This window comes from Lepidochelys kempii, chromosome 2 (assembly GCF_965140285.1).
Source record: "Lepidochelys kempii isolate rLepKem1 chromosome 2, rLepKem1.hap1, whole genome shotgun sequence".
NCBI lineage: Eukaryota > Metazoa > Chordata > Testudines > Cheloniidae > Lepidochelys > Lepidochelys kempii.
In genome coordinates, this window is record NC_136381.1 from 233,771,089 (window position 1) to 233,795,587 (window position 24,499).

At 42.0% G+C, this 24,499-nt stretch overlaps 1 protein-coding gene across 5 annotated transcripts in view; it reads right to left on the minus strand.

The window, feature by feature from the left end:
• DNAJC1 (DnaJ heat shock protein family (Hsp40) member C1) overlaps positions 1-24,499 on the minus strand; it is a 197,221-nt gene that overhangs the window by 14,612 nt on the left and 158,110 nt on the right. For all 5 annotated transcript variants that reach the window (XM_073334216.2, XM_073334219.2, XM_073334217.2 and 2 more), the window contains one exon: positions 11,544-11,663. In XM_073334216.2, coding sequence (XP_073190317.1) covers positions 11,544-11,663 — 120 coding nt within the window. The remainder of the gene's footprint in view (positions 1-11,543; positions 11,664-24,499) is intronic.

Consider the following 24,499-nt stretch of genomic DNA (forward strand, 5'->3'; position numbering starts at 1 on the left):
ACTCAGAATTGCATCTTTCAACTTCATTAGTGGCTAGACTCATGCTCCGCTTCCTTCAACCTCAGCTCTATAAACCTTCTATAAAAGCTTAGCTTCTTCTGCATGTCGGGCATGATCCCACCAGTGCAGTCTTATTCTCAGCTGGTGCAAGATTGCAAGTTGTCGGGACGGTCTATGATGGTATCACGATCATAAGGGTAAAGGAATTTGTAAGAGGGGTTGAAGGGGTTGTAAAATGTAGTATATGTGGTATTCCTTCTGTGGAGTAGGCTACGTGTATGAATGTAGGGCAGGTGTAGGTACCTCCTGTTCAGTACAGGGCAAAGGAAGAGAGAAAGAAACAATCTTGGGGGATTGTTATATCTTATGTTACACAATACTGTTCTTAACTGACAATTTAATAGATTTCTGACTTTTGCTTTTCCCTACAGTGTGTAACATACAACATTTTCAAATATAATTCATGCAGATGCTGCTATATTGAATTTACTACTAGACTTGGTCAATTTAGTGTTTTAAGGACAACATACCCTCAGTCTTGCAAGGGCCAGTAAGTATATATTACAATTGTTGTCTAAACCTAATTTTGATTAGCCATTACAGACCAGACAAACTCTTCTAATAGTGGTTTTGTGGTTTAGGCAGTGGAGCGGGACTCTGGAGAACTGTGTTCCATTAATGACTCTGCTAAAGACTACCTGTGTGATTTGGGGCAAGTAATTTAATCTCTCTGCTTCAATTCCCCATCAATAAAATCATAATTCTTTAATTTATAGGGCTTTTGCAAGGATAAATCCATTAACACACGTGAGGCAGTCAGAACCCATGATTTAGAGCATCACAGTATTAAAATACCAGTGATAACAGTGATTTTGCTTTTAAAATGTACATATTATATGCAGTGAAATATAAAACACATATTAAGAAAAATCAGCACTTTCAAAAATAGGTTTTCTAGTGGCAAAAAACCCAAACAAAACCAATACACTTTTATTTATGGATCATTCCATGTCTAGATGTTCTTCCCAATAATAAACTAATGAATTTAGTACAAACCTAGTTTGTATATTTTGAAAAATAAGCAACTCCTTTTACAATAAAGCATACAAGTATAAAATTAGTATGCACCCAGGAGCTCAGCCCGAATAGCTCAAAGCTCGTTAATTATTTCATCATCTTTCCTTTGACATATGGGGAAGCTTACAGAACTCTTACCTCATAGTGTCAGGCAACATGCTAATTAGTAAAGTCTGCTTAAATCTATCCACCTGTCCGTTGTTTTGCTGCCTACCACGGCCTTTTTCCATGCTGGCAGCAAATCCCCTATCTGTCTGCTATCGCAACCTGAATGCAAGAGATTAGTGACCACAGAGTCAAGCAAGAATCAGTTTACATCCTCTCAGGCAAGAGAATGATATTACTTCACAAGTATGAAATCTGAGATCTCTTTGCCTTTAATTTAGAAAACCTGCAGTTAATAATCACATTCAAAGTATGTTTTGCATGCCAGACAGTTTTTATTTCCTCTGTTATTTTTACAATTTGAATGCCCTTTGTGGTTACCAAAATAATTTGCTGAAAGGCATAAATTAACATTTTAAACTTTTTATGTGTACCAAGGTAGATCTTGTGTGGCCATGAACTTTATATTTTTATAATGTCATATACCAATCCCTTTTCTGTGCCTTTAAATTTAACAATGCTAGTCGTATCATTTGTAATAAATCTTCATTTGACAAACAATGTTAATTTGATAAGAATATCACACTTGAAATCTCCTTTCCTAATTTAGGATCTATTATTAGTTTTCCACACTGTTTAAACACTTCAGATGTACAATTTTGTCTTTTGTTTAAGGGCAATTGTTTCCTTAAGAACTAAAAGACAGAAATGAGACCTAAGCCTGAAGCTACAAATTCAGCAAGGAAAATGGGTCAAAGACCAGATGTGCTGAGGCCGACAGAGAGCACTTGTACAGGTAAGCAGGTCAGCAGGCAGGAACTGCAATTAGAATAAACTGAACCCAGTTTCCCTTTCAGAATCAAAACACTTGATGAAAACAAATCTAATTAATACCATAAGCCAATTGCAGAGAAAATGATTTTTAAAGTTGTATTATCTTTTCAGTTACAAATACAGTCTTAGTTCATGATACCAATCAGTTTGAGAGCTCCATTTTGGATGGAATTAAGATGATTTACAAGTCCCACATGAAACTACTAGATTTCAGAGTAGCAGCCATGTTAGTCTGTATCCGCAAAAAGAAAAGGAGTATTTGTGGCACCTTAGAGACTAACCATTTTGAGCATAAGCTTTCGTGAGCTACAGCTAACGTCATCGGATGCATTTTTCGATAATTTAAATAATACAGTTTTAGATAATTAGACACATGGATACATTGAGCCTGGCCTTACCTGGCTTGTTTTGGAGTTTTTGAAACACTGGTTGATTAAGGACAATTTTCTTGAGTGATCTTAGAATTACTATAGTAGTACAAAAACTCCATGTACATCAAAAGACCAAAGTTATAGCAGCAACCAGTAAGGCCATATAGTTATGGGTCTGTCTATTATATTATAAATCCCTATTTGCAAGGAGTTGTGGATAAATTATATTAAGTTAGACCAGATGCTTATCCAAATTGGTCATAGCTGATTCTGGTAATTTTTAATAGCAGGAGAAAAAGCAACTGTGAAGATATTGTGTGTAGACTTCTTGAATTTAAGAACAACCAAACTACTAAGGCTTACAAAATAACTACTAATCATCATCAGTGACTACACGACTTCTAATTTCACACTTGTGTCTGTCAATTCAGGGAGATTCTTTTCAGTTTTTTGCATCAATTTAATTAACAGATTGTTAACTGAATCAAGATAAGAAATTCAGTATGCTCCCAACAAATAAGGAATTTGTTTCTATATTTGTCAGTATCTATAAACCTTCCTCCATCCACCCCAAGCCTTTTTTGGGGGGAGAGCAGAGTTGTCCCCAACCTCTCACTGGCTTCCCCTCATTGTCACATATTCTTTGCTCTCAACTATGCTTCAGGGTTTGAAGTGTTTGCCCCTTTCAGAAAGCAGTCTTTCCCCCTCGTAACAGGGTAATAGTCTGTAGCAGGATTGTAGAGTCTGCATAGGGACACAGGACTCCTCTGATGAGTCATATGATGTTGTGTGCTTAAACCCTGCATAAAAATATAAACCCTATTAAGTCATAGTGGCAGCTGGATCTTCACTCCCACCAGGATATGCATCTGAGAGGCAGAAGGAAGTAGAGGAAGAAGCAAATGATACCTGGCCAGGAGACCCTAAGAAAAGCCACGTTTGGTAAGAAAGTTTAGGGTATGTCTCTACTAGAAACACAATAGCAGCACAGCTGCAGTGTAGACATTTACTATAGCAAAGGAAGGGCTTCTTCTGCTGCTGTAGTAAATCCACCTCTCCAAGAGCCAGTAGCGAGGTCAACGGAAGAATTCTTCTGTTGACTAAGTGGTATCTACAGCATGGCTTAGGTCAGCTTAATTACACCGCACAGGGCACAAAATATTTCACAGCCCTAAGCAATGTAGTTAAGCCAACCTAACTTTGCAACATAGACCTGCACATAGGATATAAAACTCAGTCTGTTATTGTTATCTGAGTCAACAGTAAAGCCAAACCACAGGAAAGGGGATGTTTGAAGTGTGTGTATATTCTGTTTACAGCAGGATGGAAAACCCACCTGCTTACATTCCTGTCCCTTAGAGTGCTGAAGGAGAAAGCTCAGGTTTGAAACTTGGGCTGAAGACACCCACTGTAATAGGGCACTTGCTGGTTGAGCTCAGCATGCTTTTTATGAAGCCCCAGGCCCTTTAAAAGATAGAATTCTGAGTAATGTAGCTCCCAGGTAGGACTGGGAATCCCTAGATGAAGTACCTGACCAGAGCACATGACCAGGAAGGGTCATGTGATCAGCGGATCAGGTGAAATCTGTGCAGACTGTGAAAGAAGCAGCAGTTCCATACAGTGAAAGAACACGGTCAGAGAAAGGGGTTCTTCTCAATGGCCAGGTCGAAGGCCTGGAATGAGAGAACTTGAATGGAGCAGAGGCTGCTTGCAAGTCTTTTCAGAGAGGAAGCTATGGAAGGTGCAGCAGCTGTGGTGGTTGGAGCTAAAAAAAGGCTGTAGAAATGCCCCATGGAAGAATGAAAAATGGTTGTACCAAACTTTAGGGGAAAGCTTAAAGAAATAGGCAATACAAGACATTCCCATGAGCCCAAAGGGAAATCAAGCCTGAGGGAAAGGCTCAGGAGTCTCAGCAAGGACTACTGGAGATATTTTTCTGAGGTTTTGTGGAACCAGACCCCAGAACCAGGAGGGGAGGCGTTGTTGAGACTCAAACAGCTATCCTAAGATGAGAAAACTGAGGCATAGCGCCATGGGCTGCTAAGAAGGAACTTAACTGCTATTACACCACCTCTTTGACAGCACAGATTTCAAGTGGCTGAACCATTTAGGATTATCCTCCCTTACCTTGATAAGCAGCAAGGTATGAGCTCCCTTCCCCTGAACTCCCTCTAGCCACTGTTTGGCCAAGACACTGAACAGTGATGCCTTCATCTCACTGCAAACTAAGAGAGTTCACAAGACATATTATGCTCACAATGCTCAGGTATCAAAGATGTTGTGTAGCAGAACCAAGGAAGAGTACACTGCATTTCTGATACTTCTAAGCAGGTTTTTGTTTTTTGTTTGTTTTTTTTTTAATAAAAGCAAACTTTTCAGGCAGTTTTATTCAAAGAAATAAAGGCCAAAAGCCCAATTATTTTTTAAAAAATTAAAAAAAAAAATTAAGACTGGCCAAAAGCATATTATATGATATATTGTGTCAGGATGAGAATTATTAACTCCCTCCCCCATGCACACACAAACAAAAGCCAACATACAAAAAACAAACACTTGAAACCACAAAAAGACTACGGTTAAAACAACATTAAGGATCTGACATGTTGACAAAAGCCAGAAACACTCTCCTTAAATCACTTCATTCTGCTTAAGAATTGCAGTGGAAATGAGGATCTCAGAACAGTTTGGTATTGCAAATCTCACCACCACAAAGGAATATAAGATGACCTACAGAGTGGGAAGAAAAAAAAATCTGCTGGTGCTCTTTTTTTGCTTCTATTTTATGCATAAGGGTCAGCGCTTTTGGGTTTTCTTCTTTAACATTGCAAATTACTATGTTTTTTCTACTGTTTTTGCTAAAGGACCTTTTGTTGATTAAAAAGAGCCAGCAGGATGATGACATCATAAAACACTGAAACTTGAGCAGTTGAAAAGAGGGAAGATTTCTACTTGGATTATTTAAAAAAACAACACTATTTTTGTTAATACCTATTTAGCCAAGCTCCTGACAAACACTTGGAAGCAATCCTCAAAGATGCAAATACAGTAGTTTACAAGTCCTACAAAGAATTCTCTGCAGAAAGAGAGAAAACAAGACTCCTGATACTTCTAGGCAAAAAGTAAGCAAGAATTATTGTAAAAATCTCAGGCTCTCTGGATATATTATAAAGAAGAAAAAGCCCACAAAACGTTCCCTCTAAGCTACGTGGCCGGGAAGAGGCGCCTTTTCCTCTGGGGGGAGTCCTCTCTCCTCATTGCAGCGCTGGGGCACTCCAAACCCCGCATGCCTGGCCCCACCCCAGAGCCCACACCTCCTGCGCATCCCAATCCTCTGCCCCAGCCCTGAGCCCCATCTCACACCTTGAACCCCTCCCCCCTTCCACACTCCAGACCCCTCATCCCAATCCCCTACCCCAGCTCAGAGCCCCTCATCCCCGGCCTGAACCCCCACCCCCCGCAACCCTCTGCCCCAGCCCTGAGTCCCCATCCCGAATCCCTTGGCCTCACCCCCGCCATACATCACTTCCATATTGATGCACATAAAATTAATTCCGCACATGGATGTAAACAATTAGAGGGAACATTGCACACTATTATTTTTTGCTTTGAAGACCACATGTAAGAGTTCTGGTTCATTCCTTACATGAGAGAAAGCCAGTGACCCTCTGGCCTGGATAATGCTAGACTAGGCTGTAAATAAAGATTCCATCTCACTTTTGACAAGGGATAACCTAATATCTATGTTTATGGTAGTTCCTAACTCCAGTTTCTAACACCAAAGCATCAATGGTGGGGGAGCTAATGTACACAGGGCTCCAAGCAATTGCTGTCCTTTTAAGCACCATTTCATGGAAGCCTGCTCAGTGCAGGTCTATGCAATACAGTGGTAAATATAATCGTGATTGCTGGTGCCTGGTGTACAAAAGCAGAGCTGCACCAGCATTAGTGGGAAGGGTTCAGATTAAAGCCTAGTATAGACAAGGCTTACATAAATTACTTTATTGCTGGGGCTACATATTGGGGTGCCTGTTCACTGACACCCCCTTCCCCCCCCCAGGTTCTGGCCAGGCTCACTTTGCAGGAACCCTGCCCTTTTAGTCCCCATTTGCAGGCCCCTTTAGAACTGCATACAGGCTTTCATGTGCATAACAACATCTCCTTCTGTCTGGAGCTGGCTTAATAATGAACTCCTCTTAATCCTCAAAGTTCCAAAATAAAGTCCATCACCACACAACACTCCATACTTAGTTCTGGTGTCTTCTCTCACAGCTGGAACTCTTCTGTCCCAGTCTGTTTTCACAGCCCATCCTCTCAGCTCATCCTAGCTGGAACTTCGCTTTCTGGCACAGGCCTCTAGGCCTCCAATTTGTAGGCCCAAACTCCATCTGGGTTTCCCAACAGGAGCCTCCCTAGGCTCCGGCTCTGTCACATCTCCCATGGTCTTGTGGTCTTCCCTGCAGGAGCCCTTCACACACACTACAATTTCCTGCGCTTCCCCCCTTCTCTGCAGCCTCCTGCTGCTCTTTATAGGGCAATCATCCTGATCTCTTCCAGCTGTGACTCATTCTGTAATCATGGGTGGCTAGCTCCAGCAGAAGCCACCATTACATACAGACCACAAGAAATCAATGCTATAGCAGGTATATTTCCAGATCCTGACTCCTCTTGTAAAAAATCTCTTATGATTCCTTTTTCCTTGCCAGCTCAGTGCTTACGGGATATATCTTTTGCATCTCTCACCAGATAGCTCAGAGGACAGAGGACACAGTGGTTCAGTTTCTCTCTCTCTCTCTCTCTCTGAGGAGTCTGAGCAGCAGTCTTCTTTCTCTCCCCCAATACTGGGCATGTAGAGGCAACATTTTGGGATCTCATGTGTGAAAGACTCTCTATAAAAACATTTTTTACATAAAGAAAAGGAGTACTTGTGGCACCTTAGAGACTAACCAATTTATTTGAGCATGAGCTTTCGTGAGCTACAGCTCACTTCATCAGATGTTTACCGTGGAAACTGCAGCAGACTTTATATACACACAGAAATCATGAAACAATACCTCCTCCCACCCCACTGTCCTGCTGGTAATAGCTTATCTAAAGTGATCAACAGGTGGGCCATTTCCAGCACAAATCCAGGTTTTCTCACCCTCCACCCCCCCCACACAAATTCACTCTCCTGCTGGTGCTAGCCCATCCAAAGTGACAACTCTTTACATAATCAAGTCGGGCTATTTCCTGCATAGATCAAGGTTTTCTCACATCCCCCCCACCCCCATACACACACAAACTCACTCTCCTGCTGGTAATAGCTCATCTAAACTGACCATTCTCCAGGTTTAAATCCAAGTTAAACCAGAACATCTGGGGGGGGGGGGGTAGGAAAAAACAAGAGGAAACAGGCTACCTTGCATAATGACTTAGCCACTCCCAGTCTCTATTTAAGCCTAAATTAATAGTATCCAATTTGCAAATGAATTCCAATTCAGCAGTTTCTCGCTGGAGTCTGGATTTGAAGTTTTTTTGTTTTAAGATAGCGACCTTCATGTCTGTGATTGCGTGACCAGAGAGATTGAAGTGTTCTCCGACTGGTTTATGAATGTTATAATTCTTGACATCTGATTTGTGTCCATTTATTCTTTTACGTAGAGACTGTCCAGTTTGACCAATGTACATGGCAGAGGGGCATTGCTGGCACATGATGGCATAGATCACATTGGTGGATGTGCAGGTGAACGAGCCTCTGATAGTGTGGCTGATGTTATTAGGCCCTGTGATGGTGTCCCCTGAATAGATATGTGGGCACAATTGGCAACGGGCTTTGTTGCAAGGATAAGTTCCTGGGTTAGTGGTTCTGTTGTGTGGTATGTGGTTGTTGGTGAGTATTTGCTTCAGGTTGCGGGGCTGTCTGTAGGCAAGGACTGGCCTGTCTCCCAAGATTTGTGAGAGTGTTGGGTCATCCTTTAGGATAGGTTGTAGATCCTTAATAATGCGTTGGAGGGGTTTTAGTTGGGGGCTGAAGGTGACGGCTAGTGGCGTTCTGTTATTTTCTTTGTTAGGCCTGTCCTGTAGTAGGTAACTTCTGGGAACTCTTCTGGCTCTATCAATCTGTTTCTTTACTTCTGCAGGTGGGTATTGTAGTTGTAAGAAAGCTTGACAGAGATCTTGTAGGTGTTTGTCTCTGTCTGAGGGGTTGGAGCAAATGCGGTTGTATCGCAGAGCTTGGCTGTAGACGATGGATCGTGTGGTGTGGTCAGGGTGAAAGCTGGAGGCATGCAGGTAGGAATAGCGGTCAGTAGGTTTACGGTATAGGGTGGTGTTTATGTGGCCATTGTTTATTAGCACTGTAGTGTCCAGGAAGTGGATCTCTTGTGTGGACTGGACCAGGCTGAGGTTGGTGGTGGGATGGAAATTGTTGAAATCATGGTGGAATTCCTCAAGGGCTTCTTTTCCATGGGTCCAGATGATGAACGCATTATTAAGGATCTACAACCTATCCTAAAGGATGACCCAACACTCTCACAAGTCTTGGGAGACAGGCCAGTCCTTGCCTACAGACAGCCCCGCAACCTGAAGCAAATACTCACCAACAACCACATACCACACAACAGAACCACTAACCCAGGAACTTATCCTTGCAACAAAGCCCGTTGCCAATTGTGCCCACATATCTATTCAGGGGACACCATCACAGGGCCTAATAACATCAGCCACACTATCAGAGGCTCGTTCACCTGCACATCCACCAATGTGATCTATGCCATCATGTGCCAGCAATGCCCCTCTGCCATGTACATTGGTCAAACTGGACAGTCTCTACGTAAAAGAATAAATGGACACAAATCAGATGTCAAGAATTATAACATTCATAAACCAGTCGGAGAACACTTCAATCTCTCTGGTCACGCAATCACAGACATGAAGGTCGCTATCTTAAAACAAAAAAACTTCAAATCCAGACTCCAGCGAGAAACTGCTGAATTGGAATTCATTTGCAAATTGGATACTATTAATTTAGGCTTAAATAGAGACTGGGAGTGGCTAAGTCATTATGCAAGGTAGCCTGTTTCCTCTTGTTTTTTCCTACCCCCCCCCCCAGATGTTCTGGTTTAACTTGGATTTAAACCTGGAGAATGGTCAGTTTAGATGAGCTATTACCAGCAGGAGAGTGAGTTTGTGTGTGTATGGGGGTGGGGGGGATGTGAGAAAACCTTGATCTATGCAGGAAATAGCCCGACTTGATTATGTAAAGAGTTGTCACTTTGGATGGGCTAGCACCAGCAGGAGAGTGAATTTGTGTGGGGGGGTGGAGGGTGAGAAAACCTGGATTTGTGCTGGAAATGGCCCACCTGTTGATCACTTTAGATAAGCTATTACCAGCAGGACAGTGGGGTGGGAGGAGGTATTGTTTCATGATTTCTGTGTGTATATAAAGTCTGCTGCAGTTTCCACGGTAAACATCTGATGAAGTGAGCTGTAGCTCACGAAAGCTCATGCTCAAATAAATTGGTTAGTCTCTAAGGTGCCACAAGTACTCCTTTTCTTTTTGCGAATACAGACTAACACGGCTGTTCCTCTGAAACCTGTCATTTTTTACATACATACACACCACAGAGAGAGAGAGAGAGACACTCCACAATAGATGAAGAAGGGTGTAGAATGTAATCTTTCAGGACAGGTTTTTGCATCATGTAATTTGTTAGCGCCTGGAGACTTTAGTGATGGACCCACTAGATATTCAAAGACAGATTCTAAATGTCTTGGTCTTTTTATTCTTTGTCTGTACAGTGCCTACCAGAATGGGGTCCATTACTAGTGCTCCCAAGCACTACAGTAATATAAATAATAATAATGACGACAATGGTCTGTCTCAGGCAGATTTTGTTAATTTTTTTGCAAGTCTGTGTTTAAAGATTTATTTTTCACACGTAGTACACTGTCAAGCTGCTTACAATAAAATATATTGCTTACAACTGCTGAGTAAAATAAAGTGTCTTCTAATGAGGCCCTCCCCGGCCAGTACTATTAAGTGAGAGACACTCCTATCTCTAAATAGGACACAACATATTTCACTATCTTCAGTATACTGTGTTATGAATTGCGTAGTCATATGCACATCAAGATCCCTACAGCTTGCCTGGATACAATATAGGTTAATTTAATTTCTTAATGACATCACAATAGGGATAAACACACCTTTCTGTGTTTGTTTCCAGAGAAAAAGTAAAAACACTTTATAAACTGGCTTGCAGACAACCCATGGTAACCTATAGGAAAATTTATAACCATTTGAGTAAATGAAGGTTTGGTTTTTAAAAAAAAGTATCTTTGCTAGGTTTTTATTACTAAATCCAGAACATCAAGCTCCAAAATGTGCATCAACAGAATTAAACATTTAAATCTTATTCTCTTTAACCCCCGCTGGACTCTTTGGAATAGGATCAACTTAAAGGACTTTTGAATGGTCCTCTGCAGACACTGTAGAGCATGTACAAGTGATCTGTTACTGAAAATGAAAAAAATCTTTTTATAGACCACTCAAGAGCGTTCAGGATAACACTTTAAATCCTTAAGTACAGTTTTTTAGTATATATATGGCACACCACTATAAAATATGTATTTGAATAAGGATATTAATTATTTTACACAATACCATTGTTAACCATATTATAGTCTTGGAAATAGGAACTGCAATAGTATCCATCTCAGACCAACTGTTTTATCATTTTGTAGAAATATTTCAGTTTAATTAATGGAAACCCCTTGTCTAAATGCTATTAGCTGATTCATACTTTTTTTTTTTAAACCTGGCTTAAACAGAACTGTAAACTTTAACGAAGTCTCACAAATGTCCTTTTGCAGTTAAAAGGGGTTACTATGAACACTAAAACTGGCATTGTTTTTCTGTTATCAGGTTACAGTAGCTCAGGTCTCTAAGCACCAGAATCCCCCATACAGCTGATCAGTTACAGCTGTTAATTGTGGAGCAAGGGACTGCTGACATCTGCTTCTTACTTAGTTAGTTAATGGTTCCCTTCCAGGTCCTAAAAGGATTGCAGCCTCGTTCAAAAGACAATGTTGGTCCCCATCTACGTCTGCCTTCTACACTGCCTGTCTTGTTCTGGTTTGTCACTCTCCATACAAAGCAAATCTGAGTGAACTCACATCTGCCACTGATCGACCCAATTCGTGAGCAATCTTTTCCCATCGACCTGGGGTCCCCCCTGGGAACTTAACCATACTTCTTGTCAGCTGGCTAAGGTCCTCTTCTGTCCATTCAGGTGCCTGCAAAACATTTGTAAAACATTTATTATGCTGGGAAAATGAAAAAAATGGAGTTTGATTTATGTAATGTTTTTGTTCAGTATTTTATCCATCAAATAATGGATGTTGTAACAATGTAATTTAATATGGTTTCCAAAGCTTGTTAGTTGAATGCTCTGTTTCTTCCACTCTGTTATAGAGAACAGTACATAAAAACAACCATCAGTGAAGGAACTTGAACCATTAAAATATTTAATATACAAAATGTACATTAGTGCAGTACACACAATTAACTTAGGTCACTATGAAAAAAAGCAAAATAAACAATTTTACTACTTAAAGTTTAAACCACAGTCTAAGATATCAACATTTTAAATAATATATAAAATCCTCTTACATATAACTGAATGATATATAAAGGAAGAGAAATCTTTAAAAAGTCCTCAGTTAAAAAAAATACTGAAAATAATCCTAAATGTTATTTAAAAATCTGTATCTTAAAATAGCATGCCCAATTCAGTCTGTTGTTAAAGCACCCATAATGTATTATATTTTAACATTTTGGCACAATACAGGAGTGAAATCTGACAATTTTACGTTCCACTGGGAATTTTTTTTTTAAAAGCACCTAAACCCTGTGGCTTCTGTGCACTGCACACATTAACAGAAAGAAACTGGACATTTTCAAAGAGCAACAAGGCCCAATAACCAAAGTATAAAACCATGTTCTACTGTAACAGCATGCTGCAAATTGTACACAATTTCCTCCTTTATGACAACCGTATAAAACTGAGTAAAAAGTGAAAAACATTGGTTCCTCAGATATGGTAAAACATTAACTATTAAATCTTTGTATGTTAAATTGCCTCTCCAAGAAGACAAGGCTCTGTACCAGCCTTCCACACTAGTAAAAGTAGTGACAATTGAACTAAGCATTTGTAAAAAGAAGTTAACCATTTCTGTTTTTTTTTTTTTTTAAAAGAATCCTTTATGATAAATACCTTTTCTAATCACCATTTCTGATAATGAACAGACATATATCAAGCAGTTTGCATTACAGAGCCATCAGCACAGAACAACAGTCAGAGGTGAGTGACCCCAGGGACCATCTCCACAGCTACAGCAAAGCTTCTCCCTGACACTAATCCTGCCTGTCATTCTCCCACTGTGCTCTAACCACACTGACATCCGCCTGCCGCACTGCAAGCTTAACGGGCCCTTCCTGACTTTTTACTGTCTCCCCCAATCAATGGTTCAAGCGTGCTCTTTTCACCATGTCCAAATGGCAGCTTCACTCATAATCAAAGTGCGTTGCCCCTGTTAAAGGGCTTCCCGAAAGGCTCTACCATTTGCATTCATTTGCAAAGCAAACTACTTTTATTCACTTTGTTCTGCTATCAAGAATGTTCCCTGAAGCAGATAAATTGGCATAAATACAACCTGCCACTTAAGAGACAGTAAATAATAGCCAATAGTGGGGAGGATTTTATCAATTGTTCTATTTTGTAGCCACGTAATTCTTTGTTCATCAAATGCTAAAAGCCTCAAATATTCATATTTATATAGTTTTTAATACAAGCATGAATTCATTATCTATCGTAGTTTAAATGTAACACACACACACACACACACACACAGAGTAGTGTGTGTGAGATATAGCACATACATACCCACTTTATTATATATGTAGTGTATACTAGTGATTTTTGGAGAACATGCTAAATACAAACCAGGTCTCAATCACACAGTAACCTTACATTTTATTTATTGTACAAAATAAAAGCCTACATGTTCTGAATTAAAACCTCTTTATTTACATTTTCCATAACTTTGGGGTTCAGAGAAGTGAAGTTATTGGGTACCTATAAATATTCTAGTTTTGAAAATATAATTCCAGCAATATTTATTTATTTTTAAAATAAAAGAGGCTAAGTAGAGAATTTTTATGAATAAGTTTTTCATAAGTAGTATAGAACTGCACACATTGAATGTAAGCATTAGTAAATGCAATTTGTTTCAGTAACAAATGAAAGTTATGTTTTACATTGATTTCAAATGTAAATGATTGAAGCACAACAGTAGCTGCACAGATGTATCTTAACACAATGCTCAAAGCATATCCAAACAATTTCACACAAAAATCGAATTCATATTTCTGCACTACTAGAAACATTTTAGAGGTAACAAATTGTCTGATACATTTTAAATTCTTTAAAACAATTTTTTGTCAGATTTGATTCTTGGATGTGCTGCATATTTTAATTCTTGTGTGTAAATGTTACAAAAGTAAACAAATATTTTCCTTAGCTATCACCATCATATAGGAATTCTAATAAAAACCTACTGTCTACTGATCTTTAAAAAACAATACTGATCTTTAAAAAACAAAACAAACCAACCTACTAATTCTATGTGCATCTATGATACCAATATATTGAATGTACTGAATGAAAAAAATATTTCAATAAGATGGTAACATACAATACAATTTTAAAAAATAAAATAAAAATAAGGACATAAAATTGGTAGGTCTGAAATTCTTTGATGGAGCTTTTTAGGAATCCATTATTAACCACAAGTGCTGTAAAGAGCTTTAGTGAATTTGCAATTCCTCAGCAATAGATAATTGTGTCTTTAGATGCAACAGCGCCTACTATGATCCAACTACTACAAGCAGCCAGGAGGGTGGCCATAGTGTGAATGTATTCTCCCTGTTCTGATCTGGAGCCAGCTGTAACTGAGAGTCTCAAATGAATGCATAAGCATACTGCTTTGTCACTTAAAACCATGTGTGTCCAATATTACTGAAACACTGGGCCAAAATTCATCTCTGCAGTTAGGTAATGGAAGATACCACATAGTGAGGGGACAGCTGTTGTGACTACACAAGCATTCAGATTTTGCATCAGAAAAGCCCTGCTCTGGGATTAACTCTCCATACTGAATACAAAATGAAAGTAAGCAGAGCTATAGGCCTCAGCTTTGAACTAGGGCTGTCGATTAATCACAGTTAACTCACATGATTAACTCAAAAAAATTAATCGCAATTAAAAAATTATTGCGATTAATGGCACTGTTAAACAATCAAATACCAATTTAAATTTATTAAATATTTTTGGATGTTTTTCTACATTTCAAATATATCAATTTCTATTACAACACAGAATAAAAAGTGTACAGTGCTTACTTTATATTATTTTTATTACAAATATCTGCACTGTAAAAATGATAAATAAAAGAACTAGTATTTTTCAATTCACCTCCATACAAGTACTGTAGTGCAAGCTCTTTATCGTTGAAAGTGTAACTTACAAATGTAGATTTTTTTGTTGTTTCATAACTGCACTCAAAAACTAAACAATGTAAAACTTTAGAGCCTACAAGTCCACTCAGTCCTACTTCTTGTTCAGCCAATCGCTAAGACAAACAAGTTTGTTTACATTTGCAGGAGATAATGCTGCCTGCTTCTTGTTTATGTCTCTCGAAAGTGAGAACAGATGTTCACATGGCACTTTTGTAGCCGGCAATTAATGCAACCCAAGACCCATTTGGATATCTTTGAGCCGATATCGCGGAGCCTTTGGAACTTTCTGCAAACGAAAGGAAAAGTTTAGGGGACTTCCTGAAGTCCTTAGTCCTGTCCAAGTAGAATACTAGTACTTTTCTAACATCTAGCATATTCAAAATTGCCTCCCTGTTGTCACGATGTGATTTTGTTTAAAAAGTGGGAAGATGGATCTGTTGATTCCCATGGAAAGTGGAGGCAACTTTAGGGAGAAACTTGGGATACGGCCTCAGAGTTGCTTTGTCTTTAAAAAAAGACAGCATATGTTGGGTGTGCCATTGGGGTTGCTACTTCTCCTATGTGCCTAGCTGAGGTGATGGCAATTAGAAATGCTGTCTTCATAGACAGGTGTTATGAGAGAGCAAGTTGCCATGGGTTCAAAAGGAGGTCCAATCAAAGCACTGAGAACTAGGTTAAGATCCCAGGTTGGAGCAGATGGTCTCACATGCGGGAAGAGATTCCCAATGCCCTTAAGAAATCTATGTGTCAGTGACTGAGCAAACACCAAGTATCCGTCTATCTGATGGTTAGTAACTGGAAAGTTACAGCAGCAAGATGTACCTTAAGGGAGCTGAGTGACGGTTCTGACTTCGTGGTCTAAAATGTAATCTAAAAATCAGAGGGAGGGAAGACAAAGTTGGGTCTGTGTGCTTAGAATGACATCGAACTTGGAATCATTTCTATTTTTGTAGGTAAGTACATCAAGTGGTAGACTTTCAGCTGTACAGCAACACGTCTTTCACCTCTCAGAGCATTCTAAGTCTTGGAACCAAGAAGGAGCCAAATCTGGGAGGTGGAGGACCTGCAGGTTGGGGTGAAGGATCAGAATAACTCTTACTTTGTCTCATCAAATTTTCAACAGGACCTTGGATAGAAGAGGAAATGGGGGAAAGGCATACAAGAGATCTCTGTCCTATAGGAGGATGAGGGCATCTCTGAGTGAATGATTCCCCAGGCTGGCCCTGGAGCAGTAACAAGGACATTTCTTGTTCTGGTAAGTAGCAAAGAGATCTCTAGTCGAGGTTCCCCAAAGAGCGAATAGGTCTCAAAGCATCTCTGAGTTCAGCTCCCATTCATGGTTGTGAGAAAAGTACTGACTGAGGCTGTTGGCTGTCACGTTCTGTATCCCTGGTAGTTAGACAGCGGAGATGAGCACATTGTTATGGGTGCACCAATTACAAAGTTTGAGAGCTTCTGTGCAGAGGGAGAGAGATCTGGCACCCCTCTGGCGATTTATATAAAACATACAGGTCATATTGTTCACCAGGACCTTTCTGTGGGTGTTCTTGATGAAAGGCAGAAAGTGTGCACAGGTGTTCCTGATGGCACTTAGCTCCAAAAGACTGATATGGAGAATCACTTCTGTGGAAGACCACTTGCCTTGAACCTTGCAGTCATGTAGGTGAGCCTATTAGGGAGGCATCCGTCAGAATCAGTTGCAAGAATGGAATGCCTGCTCGGACATTGGATGGGCCTTTTTCACCAGTCCAGGGAGTGCTTTAATGCAGAGGGCAGTGACAGCAGTTTGGTTAGTTTGTCCCTGTTCAGGGGACAGACAGAAGTGAGCCACATCAGAAGACACCCCATGAACATCTGGGCGTTTGGGGTGATGAAGCTGCATGCTGCCATATGACCTAGCAGCTGCAGGCATTTCCCGGCCGATGTTTGAGGGCTGGCCTGGACTGTCTTTATGAGACTTGTAAGAGGGTGAGTGTGTAACGGGAAGAACGCTCTCACTTGTACTACATCAAGGTAGGTGCCGATAAACTCCAGTCGCTGTACCGGTGTCAATGCTGATTTCTTTAAGTTGAGCTATAGACCCAGCTATGCAAATGTGCACATGGTCGTCTAGGTGGCTCGTATAGTGTCCTGAAATGAGGAAGTCCTGAAGAGGCAGTCATCTAGATATGGGTAGATCACAATGCCCAATGTTCGCAGGTGCGCTGCTACGACAGAGAGAACCTTGGAAAATGCTCTGGGTGTGGAGGAGACACCAAATGGGAGCACCCTACTTTTAATGGTCCTGCCCAAAGGTAAACCATAGGAATCTCCTGTGTGATGGTCGTATTGAGATGTGGAAATAGACATCTTGTAAGTAGAGGGCTGAAAACCAATCTCCTTGCTCTAGAGCTGGAATAATAGCTGCTAGCGTGACCATCTTGAACTTCTGCACCTTCATGTATTTGTTTAATGCCCTTAGAGCTAGAACGGACCTCCAACCTCCCTTCGCCTTGCATATCAGGAAATAATAGGAGTAAAACCCCTTGCCCCTGAGTTGCACCAGTACCGGTTCTAGGGCCCCGATGCATAACAGATGATCTATTTCCTGGTGATGTAGGTTCTTGGGAGAAGGGTCTCCAAAGAGGGCAGGGAAGAAGAGTAGTAATGGGAGAAGGATGTGAATTGAATGGAGTAACTTCAAAATAATCTCCAAGACCCATATGTTGGAGGTGATCTTCTCCCAACTGCTGTGAAAGAGGAGTTCCAAAGGGGCATGACAGATGTGTAGGTGGCAACTGATGTTGCAAAGTATAGTTATTTGGGCTCGTCAAGACTGCTTTGAAGAGGCGGTCTGAGAGGTTGCAGATTGGGTTGCTGACTACTTCTGCTTCTGAACCCTGGGCCTCTTATGTTGCGGCTCGTAATGGTGCTGAGATGGCGGGTATTGAGGAGGTTGTGACCTGTGCTGTGGCTGAGAACTGTATTTCTGTCCCGCAGAGTAGATTCCCAGCAAGTGTAATGTGGCCTGGGAATTTTTCAAGGTATGGAGAGAAGAGTCTGTCTTCTCTGTGAAGAGCTTGGGCCCTTCAAACGGGAGATCTTCCATCATTGTCTGCAGTTCTTTGGGTAACCTGGAAAGGTGCAGCCAAGAAGCCCAACTCATTACCCCTGCTGTGGAGACCAAGCAGGCCGCTGTATCGGCTGCATCCAGTGCTGTCTGTAGTGCCGTTCTGGCTACTAACTGACCCTCTCTGACAATGACCTGAAACTGCTCCTTTTGTGTCTCTGGTAAGTGTTCCAGAAACATACTGAGTTTCCCATAATTAATAAAATCATATTTGGCCATGACAGCGTGGCAGTTCATGACTTATCTGCAATGTTGCCGATGAATACGCCTTCCTCCCAAAGAGATCTAGCCTTTTCCAACCCAATTCTGCGGAAAAGGACCTAGGGGTGACAGTGGACGAGAAGCTGGATATGAGTCAACAGTGTGCCCTTGTTGCCAAGAAGGCCAATGGCATTTTGGGATGTATAAGTAGGGGCATAGCCAGCAAATCGAGGGACGTGATCGTCCCCCTCTATTCGACATTGGTGAGGCCTCATCTGGAGTACTGTGTCCAGTTTTGGGCCCCACACTACAAGAAGGATGTGGAGAAACTGGAGAGAGTCCAGCGAAGGGCAACAAAAATGATGAGGGGTCTGGAACACATGACTTATGAGGAGAGGCTGAGGGAACTGGGATTGTTTAGTCTGCAGAAGAGAAGAATGAGGGGGGATTTGATAGCTGCTTTCAACTACCTGAGAGGTGGTTCCAAAGAGGACGGTTCTAGACTATTCTCAGTGGTAGAAGATGACAGGACAAGGAGTAATGGTCTCAAGTTGCAGTGGGGGAGGTTTAGGTTGGATATTAGGAAAAACTTTTTCACTAGGAGGGTGGTGAAACACTGGAATGCGTTACCTAGGGAGGTGGTAGAATCTCCTTCCTTAGAAGTTAAGGTCAGGCTTGACAAAGCCCTGTCTGGGATGATTTAATTGGGGATTGGTCCTGCTTTGAGCAGGGGGGTGGACTAGATGACTTCTTGAGGTCCCTTCCAACCCTGATATTCTATGATTCTATGATTGAATTGTATGGGGTTGACTTGCCATGATGCTGCCTGCCTTGTGCACTAATTGAATCCACTACAATGGACTTTGGTCGTGGATGTTGAAACAGGAAGTCTACCTCTTTGGGAGGGATGTAGTATTTTTTGTTGGCTCTCTTGCAGGTTGGGTGCGATGGAGGCTGGTGTCTGCCAGATGAGTTTGGCTGGATCTAGAATTGCCTCATTAATTGGGACGTCAATTCTGGACGAGGACCAGGTGTGCAGAATATCCACCAGCTGCCACCTCCTGTAGGGGAATAAAACGGTTATCTACCTTTCGTAACTGTTGTCCTTCGAGAGGTGTTGCTCACGTCCATTCCATTCTAGGTGTGTGAGCGCCCATGTGCACAGTCGTCCGAGATTTTTGCCTAAGCAGCATCCGTAGGGTCAGCAGTGGTGCCCTCTGGAGTGCTACGCTCATGCATCGGTATATTAGGTGCTGCTGGCCCTACACCCTCTCAGTTCCTTCTTGCCAGAGACTCTGACAGAGTGGTAGGAGGGCGGGTAACGGAATGGACATGAGCAACACATCTTGAAGAACAACAGCTACGAAAGGTAGTAACCATTTTTTTTTCTTTGAGTGCTTGCTCATGTCTATTCCATTCTAGGTGACCCCCAAGCAGTATCCCTGGAGGTGGGCTTGGAGTTCATGGTCATGCAGCTTGCAACACATCTTTATCGAAGCCAGCATCATCTTGGGCCTGCTGGATAAGTGCATAATGAGACGTAAATGTGTGGACAGAAGACCAGGTAATGGGCTCTGCAGATATCCTGGATAGGCACCTGGGCTACGAAAGCCACCGATGTGGCTTGTGCCCTAGTTGAATGGGTGGTCACAATCGCCAGTGGAGGCACTGTTGCCAGATCATAGCAGCAGCATATATCAGCAGTGATCCAGGATGAAATTCTCTAAGAGGACACCGCATGACCTTTCATCCTGTCTGCCATCACAATGAACAGCTGCCTTGATCTATGAAACGGCTTGGTCCTGTCGATGTAGAAGACTAACGCCCTCCTGACATCCAGAGAGGCAATCTGCGCTCCTCCTCTGACTTATGAGGTTTTGGAAAGGTAAATATATGTCCTGGCCCATATGAAACCGAAACCACCTTGGGCAGGAACGCCAGGTGCAGATGCAGCTGAACCTTGTCCGTATAGAACACCGTATAGGGTGGCTCCGAGGTAAGGGCCCTAATTTCAGAGACCCTGTGGGCAGATGTTATTGTGACCAGGAATGAAACCTTCCAGGAAACGAGGGGAAGGGAGCAGGAAGCCAGAGGCTCGAAGGGGGAGGGGGGTCCCATGGCTGGCTTGTCCTTGGATTGCAAGGCCTTAACCATGTCCAGCGCCTGGTCTGGCGTCTGCGACACTGGAAGGCCCATAGAGGTCTTTGGCCACCTGGGTAGCTTAGTGTCAAAGGTCCCAGTAATAGCCGGGGTCCCCTGCCACTTGCAGGAATCGGATCCCTAGTTGGGCTCATAGTGTAGGCACCCTGATGCTTCTGGGTCCTGCGCTTCAGAGCTGCCAACACTGAAGTGGCCGCACTGGGGAACCCCTCTGGCTGGCCAATGACTCAGTTTGGGGGCTTGGAGCTTTTACAGGGGGAATCTGCTGGTCTTTTCTGTTACTCTACTCCCTCTGAAGTTGAAGGCTCTGGGGATGATCTGGGGTCAGCACTGGAGTCCCCTAGAAGTTGAAGTGCCTTCTCCTTCAACTTTTAACTTCAGCTCCCGGTTCTTGTGAGACCTCAGCTTTAGCTGATGGCTGAGGGAGCACTTCTAAGGGATATGAGACTCTCCCAGGCACTGGACACAGTGAGCATGTCTGGCCATTACAGGAATCAACTCCTTGCAGGAGAGGGTACCTCTTGAAGCCGGTGGAGCCAGGCATGATGGGAGGGGTGGGGGGCCTATCACCCTCTAGTAATGAGGAATGCAGAAGAAAGTTCTCTTCTTTTTTTCAACTGAAAGAACTCAGAGAATCTTCTAAATGCCCCTGGAGTGGAGGAAATCCCCCCCAGACTGGGTGGAAAAAATAAACTCAAGTTTTTTCTTCTTTTTTTTTAAACCCAATGGAGTAAAAAAGGAAATATTAACTATTAAGGATAACAAAAGAAACAAAAACTACTACTGATGCTAATGACACAGACAAGGAAGGGACAACTGCCCGCTCCATTTGAGGACAAAAGTGGTGGAGAAGGAACTGAGGGGGATATGCAGTGCTAGATAGCCTCGAGGCAGACCATGAGGGAGGGAGAGCACATGTAGGGGTTGAACGGATACTGCTACCTAAAATCTCAGTGCACGGGTGCAGATAAACCTACTGCGGAGCATTCATAGGGACATTACTCAAAGAAGACTCCAAAGATCTGTTAGGGATGGGCCTGGAGAGGAAGCAGCACCGTAACAAGACCAGGAGCTAGAGCCTAGTAAATTTGTCCCACAATTTCCCTGGATAAAAAATAATGTAGTCTTTCATTGCTGTAGTAAGCCCGTCCTCTGATATTTGCACCTAGCCCCAGCAATGACAGATACACTTCCTGATTGCCTGTACCAGACCTGCAAATCATCAGTGTCTTCAGTCTTCACTTTATGTGAAATATATGCCTTTCACCTCACAGACGTGCAGGGAGCAGCAGACCACAGTAATACAAATGGCATTTGCCACACTGGCATCCAAATGATTTAAAAGGTAGCACCATCCTGCCTTCAGGATGTCAAATTCACACTCCACCCCCATCCTGCAACTGCTAAGCATATAATTAAACCTTCTTTTGCCAGGCCCTTGAAGGTCAGGGTACAGTTGCACGAGCCATGTCAGCAGAGGGACAGCGAGGTTCCCTAAAACAACAGGAGGCATGGAGACTCTGTTGATAACCATGTCATTTGACGGGAATAAGGTCTGTGTGTGTCCAAAAAGGTAAATGCAAGACAACGTGATCCCACTACTCTGTCCTTGTGGTCCTGCACCAGAAGCACTGGTCTCCATTTAGTGAATCTGCAGCTATGGCAGCAAGCATCAGGTGCCTTAATTGTGCCATGACTGTCTGTACCCCTTCTGAGACCCACTGCTGCTGAAATGTCCACCACCATCTCACAGACCCTCTCTCTGTATCCTGCAACAGTGAGCTGCGAGCAGGAAAAGCTTTTCCACCAGTGCTGGACCCATGGCTTGTCTTTGGCTGGAACAGATAAAAGCAGGGAGTTGGCAGATCTGGAAGAGCCTCAGCTAGATGCGTTGGTGGACTAAGAACACTTTTGCACAGAGGCTTGGGACAGACAGACAAGTTCTCCCACAATACACCACAAACCTAGCCCTAGATATAACCAGTGAGGCATTAAGAACCTTAGGATACACTCCCAGGTATCCTAGTGCCAAACATGTTTCAATGCAGCGCTAGAGGTAGGGTTGCCAACTTTCTAATCGCACAAAACCGAACACCCTAGCTCTGCCGCTTCCCCGAGGCCCCGCACCTGCTCACTACATTCCCCCTCCCTTGGTGTCTTGTTCTCCCCCAACCTCACTCACTTTCACTGGGCTGGGGCAGAGGGTTGGGGTTCAGGAGGGGGTGAGGGCTCTAACTGGGGGGTGGGAGGTGGGCTCTGAGGGGAGAAAAGGGGGTGCCAGAAATGGGGGATTCAGAGTACAGGAGGGGGAAAGCCTGGCCCAACTGAAGTCAATGGCAGTTTGGCCATTTATTTCAATGGGAGCAGGATTTCACCATAAGAATCACTTTGGTTAGTTTACTGAATGAAATACATTTCTAGGCTCTGATCTTACAAACACTCACGCATATGAATAACTAAGCATGCAAGCAGTCTTTTCATTCTTTATCATCATGTGCATTAACGTTTGCAGGATCAGGTCCCTAGTCAGAACTCATACAACCAAATACATTTTTGTAATTCAAGGCATATTTTATTTGTACCTATATTTTTTCCTATACAATGCTGTATTATGAATAGTACTTAACACATTACTGAATGTATAGTACCTTTAAATTAATTTCTTGCATGCCGATAATGGAAAGGTCTGCTGAAATCTGCCCTTCCTTAGCTAGGCTACTAAACACCTGGCATTGTGCTCCAACTGCTTGGTGCAGATTAAAGACATACACAGGTCCCAACAGCTCACATTCGGCTGAATTCATACTCACAACTCTTACATTTTTGCTCCGATATACGTTATTCCTACTTGTGTCCTCAAATTCCTTCTCAAAATTCACTTCCGCTACAATGCCCTACTACTAATCAGCCAATGTTTAACTTGCTAGTCTGAAAGGAAGCTGGGGTATGACAATATGTATTTATTGTTGTATTTACAGAACTTTTTTAAAATAGCAAATGTATATATAATACAAACTGACTGTCTTCATCATCTTAGAGCATCTTGTAAGCTCTTCAGGACAGGAGCCATATCTACCTCTGTTTCTACAGCACTTAGCACAATGATATCCTGATTCAGATATGAGCCTGGAGTATGGTCTCTGGACACTAGCATAATACAGAAAGATATTATGTTGAAGAAATTTAAGTCAGTAGGTGACCTTAAAATTGCTTTCATTTTGTTCAAAGCAAAATAAAAGGCTAAGAAGCACTTCTCATGAATAAACTGAGATGTGAATAGTTGATTTTAATTACAGTGGGTTTTTCTGAGATTTACAGTGGCTGCCATTTTGATAAAATGACATGTTTGACACTGGCTTTTTGGCAGGCGTTTGGTGAAACTGTAAGCCAGCTTTAATACCAGTTTTAACAGTCAGAAGGTTGTTTAAATCTTTCAGCATTTAAATGAAGAGTCTAATTTACAAATATTAACATTCACTTTGATAGTTAAATCAGATTGGAAACTGGCATTCAAACCCCTCTGTGTACTCTATAAGGTTAGTATCGCAGCTGTTTTATTTTTTGAAAAGCAAAGATGTCTGCAATCATTAGGTTCAGAAATACCAATGTAATTAAAATATTTATTTTCAAATATATTCCACAATCTATGCATGGCAAGGAGTGATTCTTACTTTAACATTCACACTCCTGGGTTGAGTAACATGGGTACAACTATCTTGAGAGCCTACAGGGCAAAAACAAACCCCCATTTACTTATTTCAGAGAGGAAAATCCTGATCACCAAGAGGAGGTTAGTTATTTGTTTCCAGTAGTGCCCACAATGTGCTAGGTGAGTACCATACGTAAGAGTAGCCACAGTCCCAGCCTTTAAGAGCTTAGTTGTCTGTTCGATCATAACCCAACAAAAAGATGGGAGAAAGGGTAAAAATGTGTAAGTAGTAGAGATCAAAACAGTAAATAGCCATGTAAGGCAATAACACTGATAACATTTTAAATCTCCAAGTACCCACAAATAGTAATGATCAGCCAGTCAGTTGTTTGTGGGTGTCACAGTAGATATAACATAGACAAAGGAATTTTTAA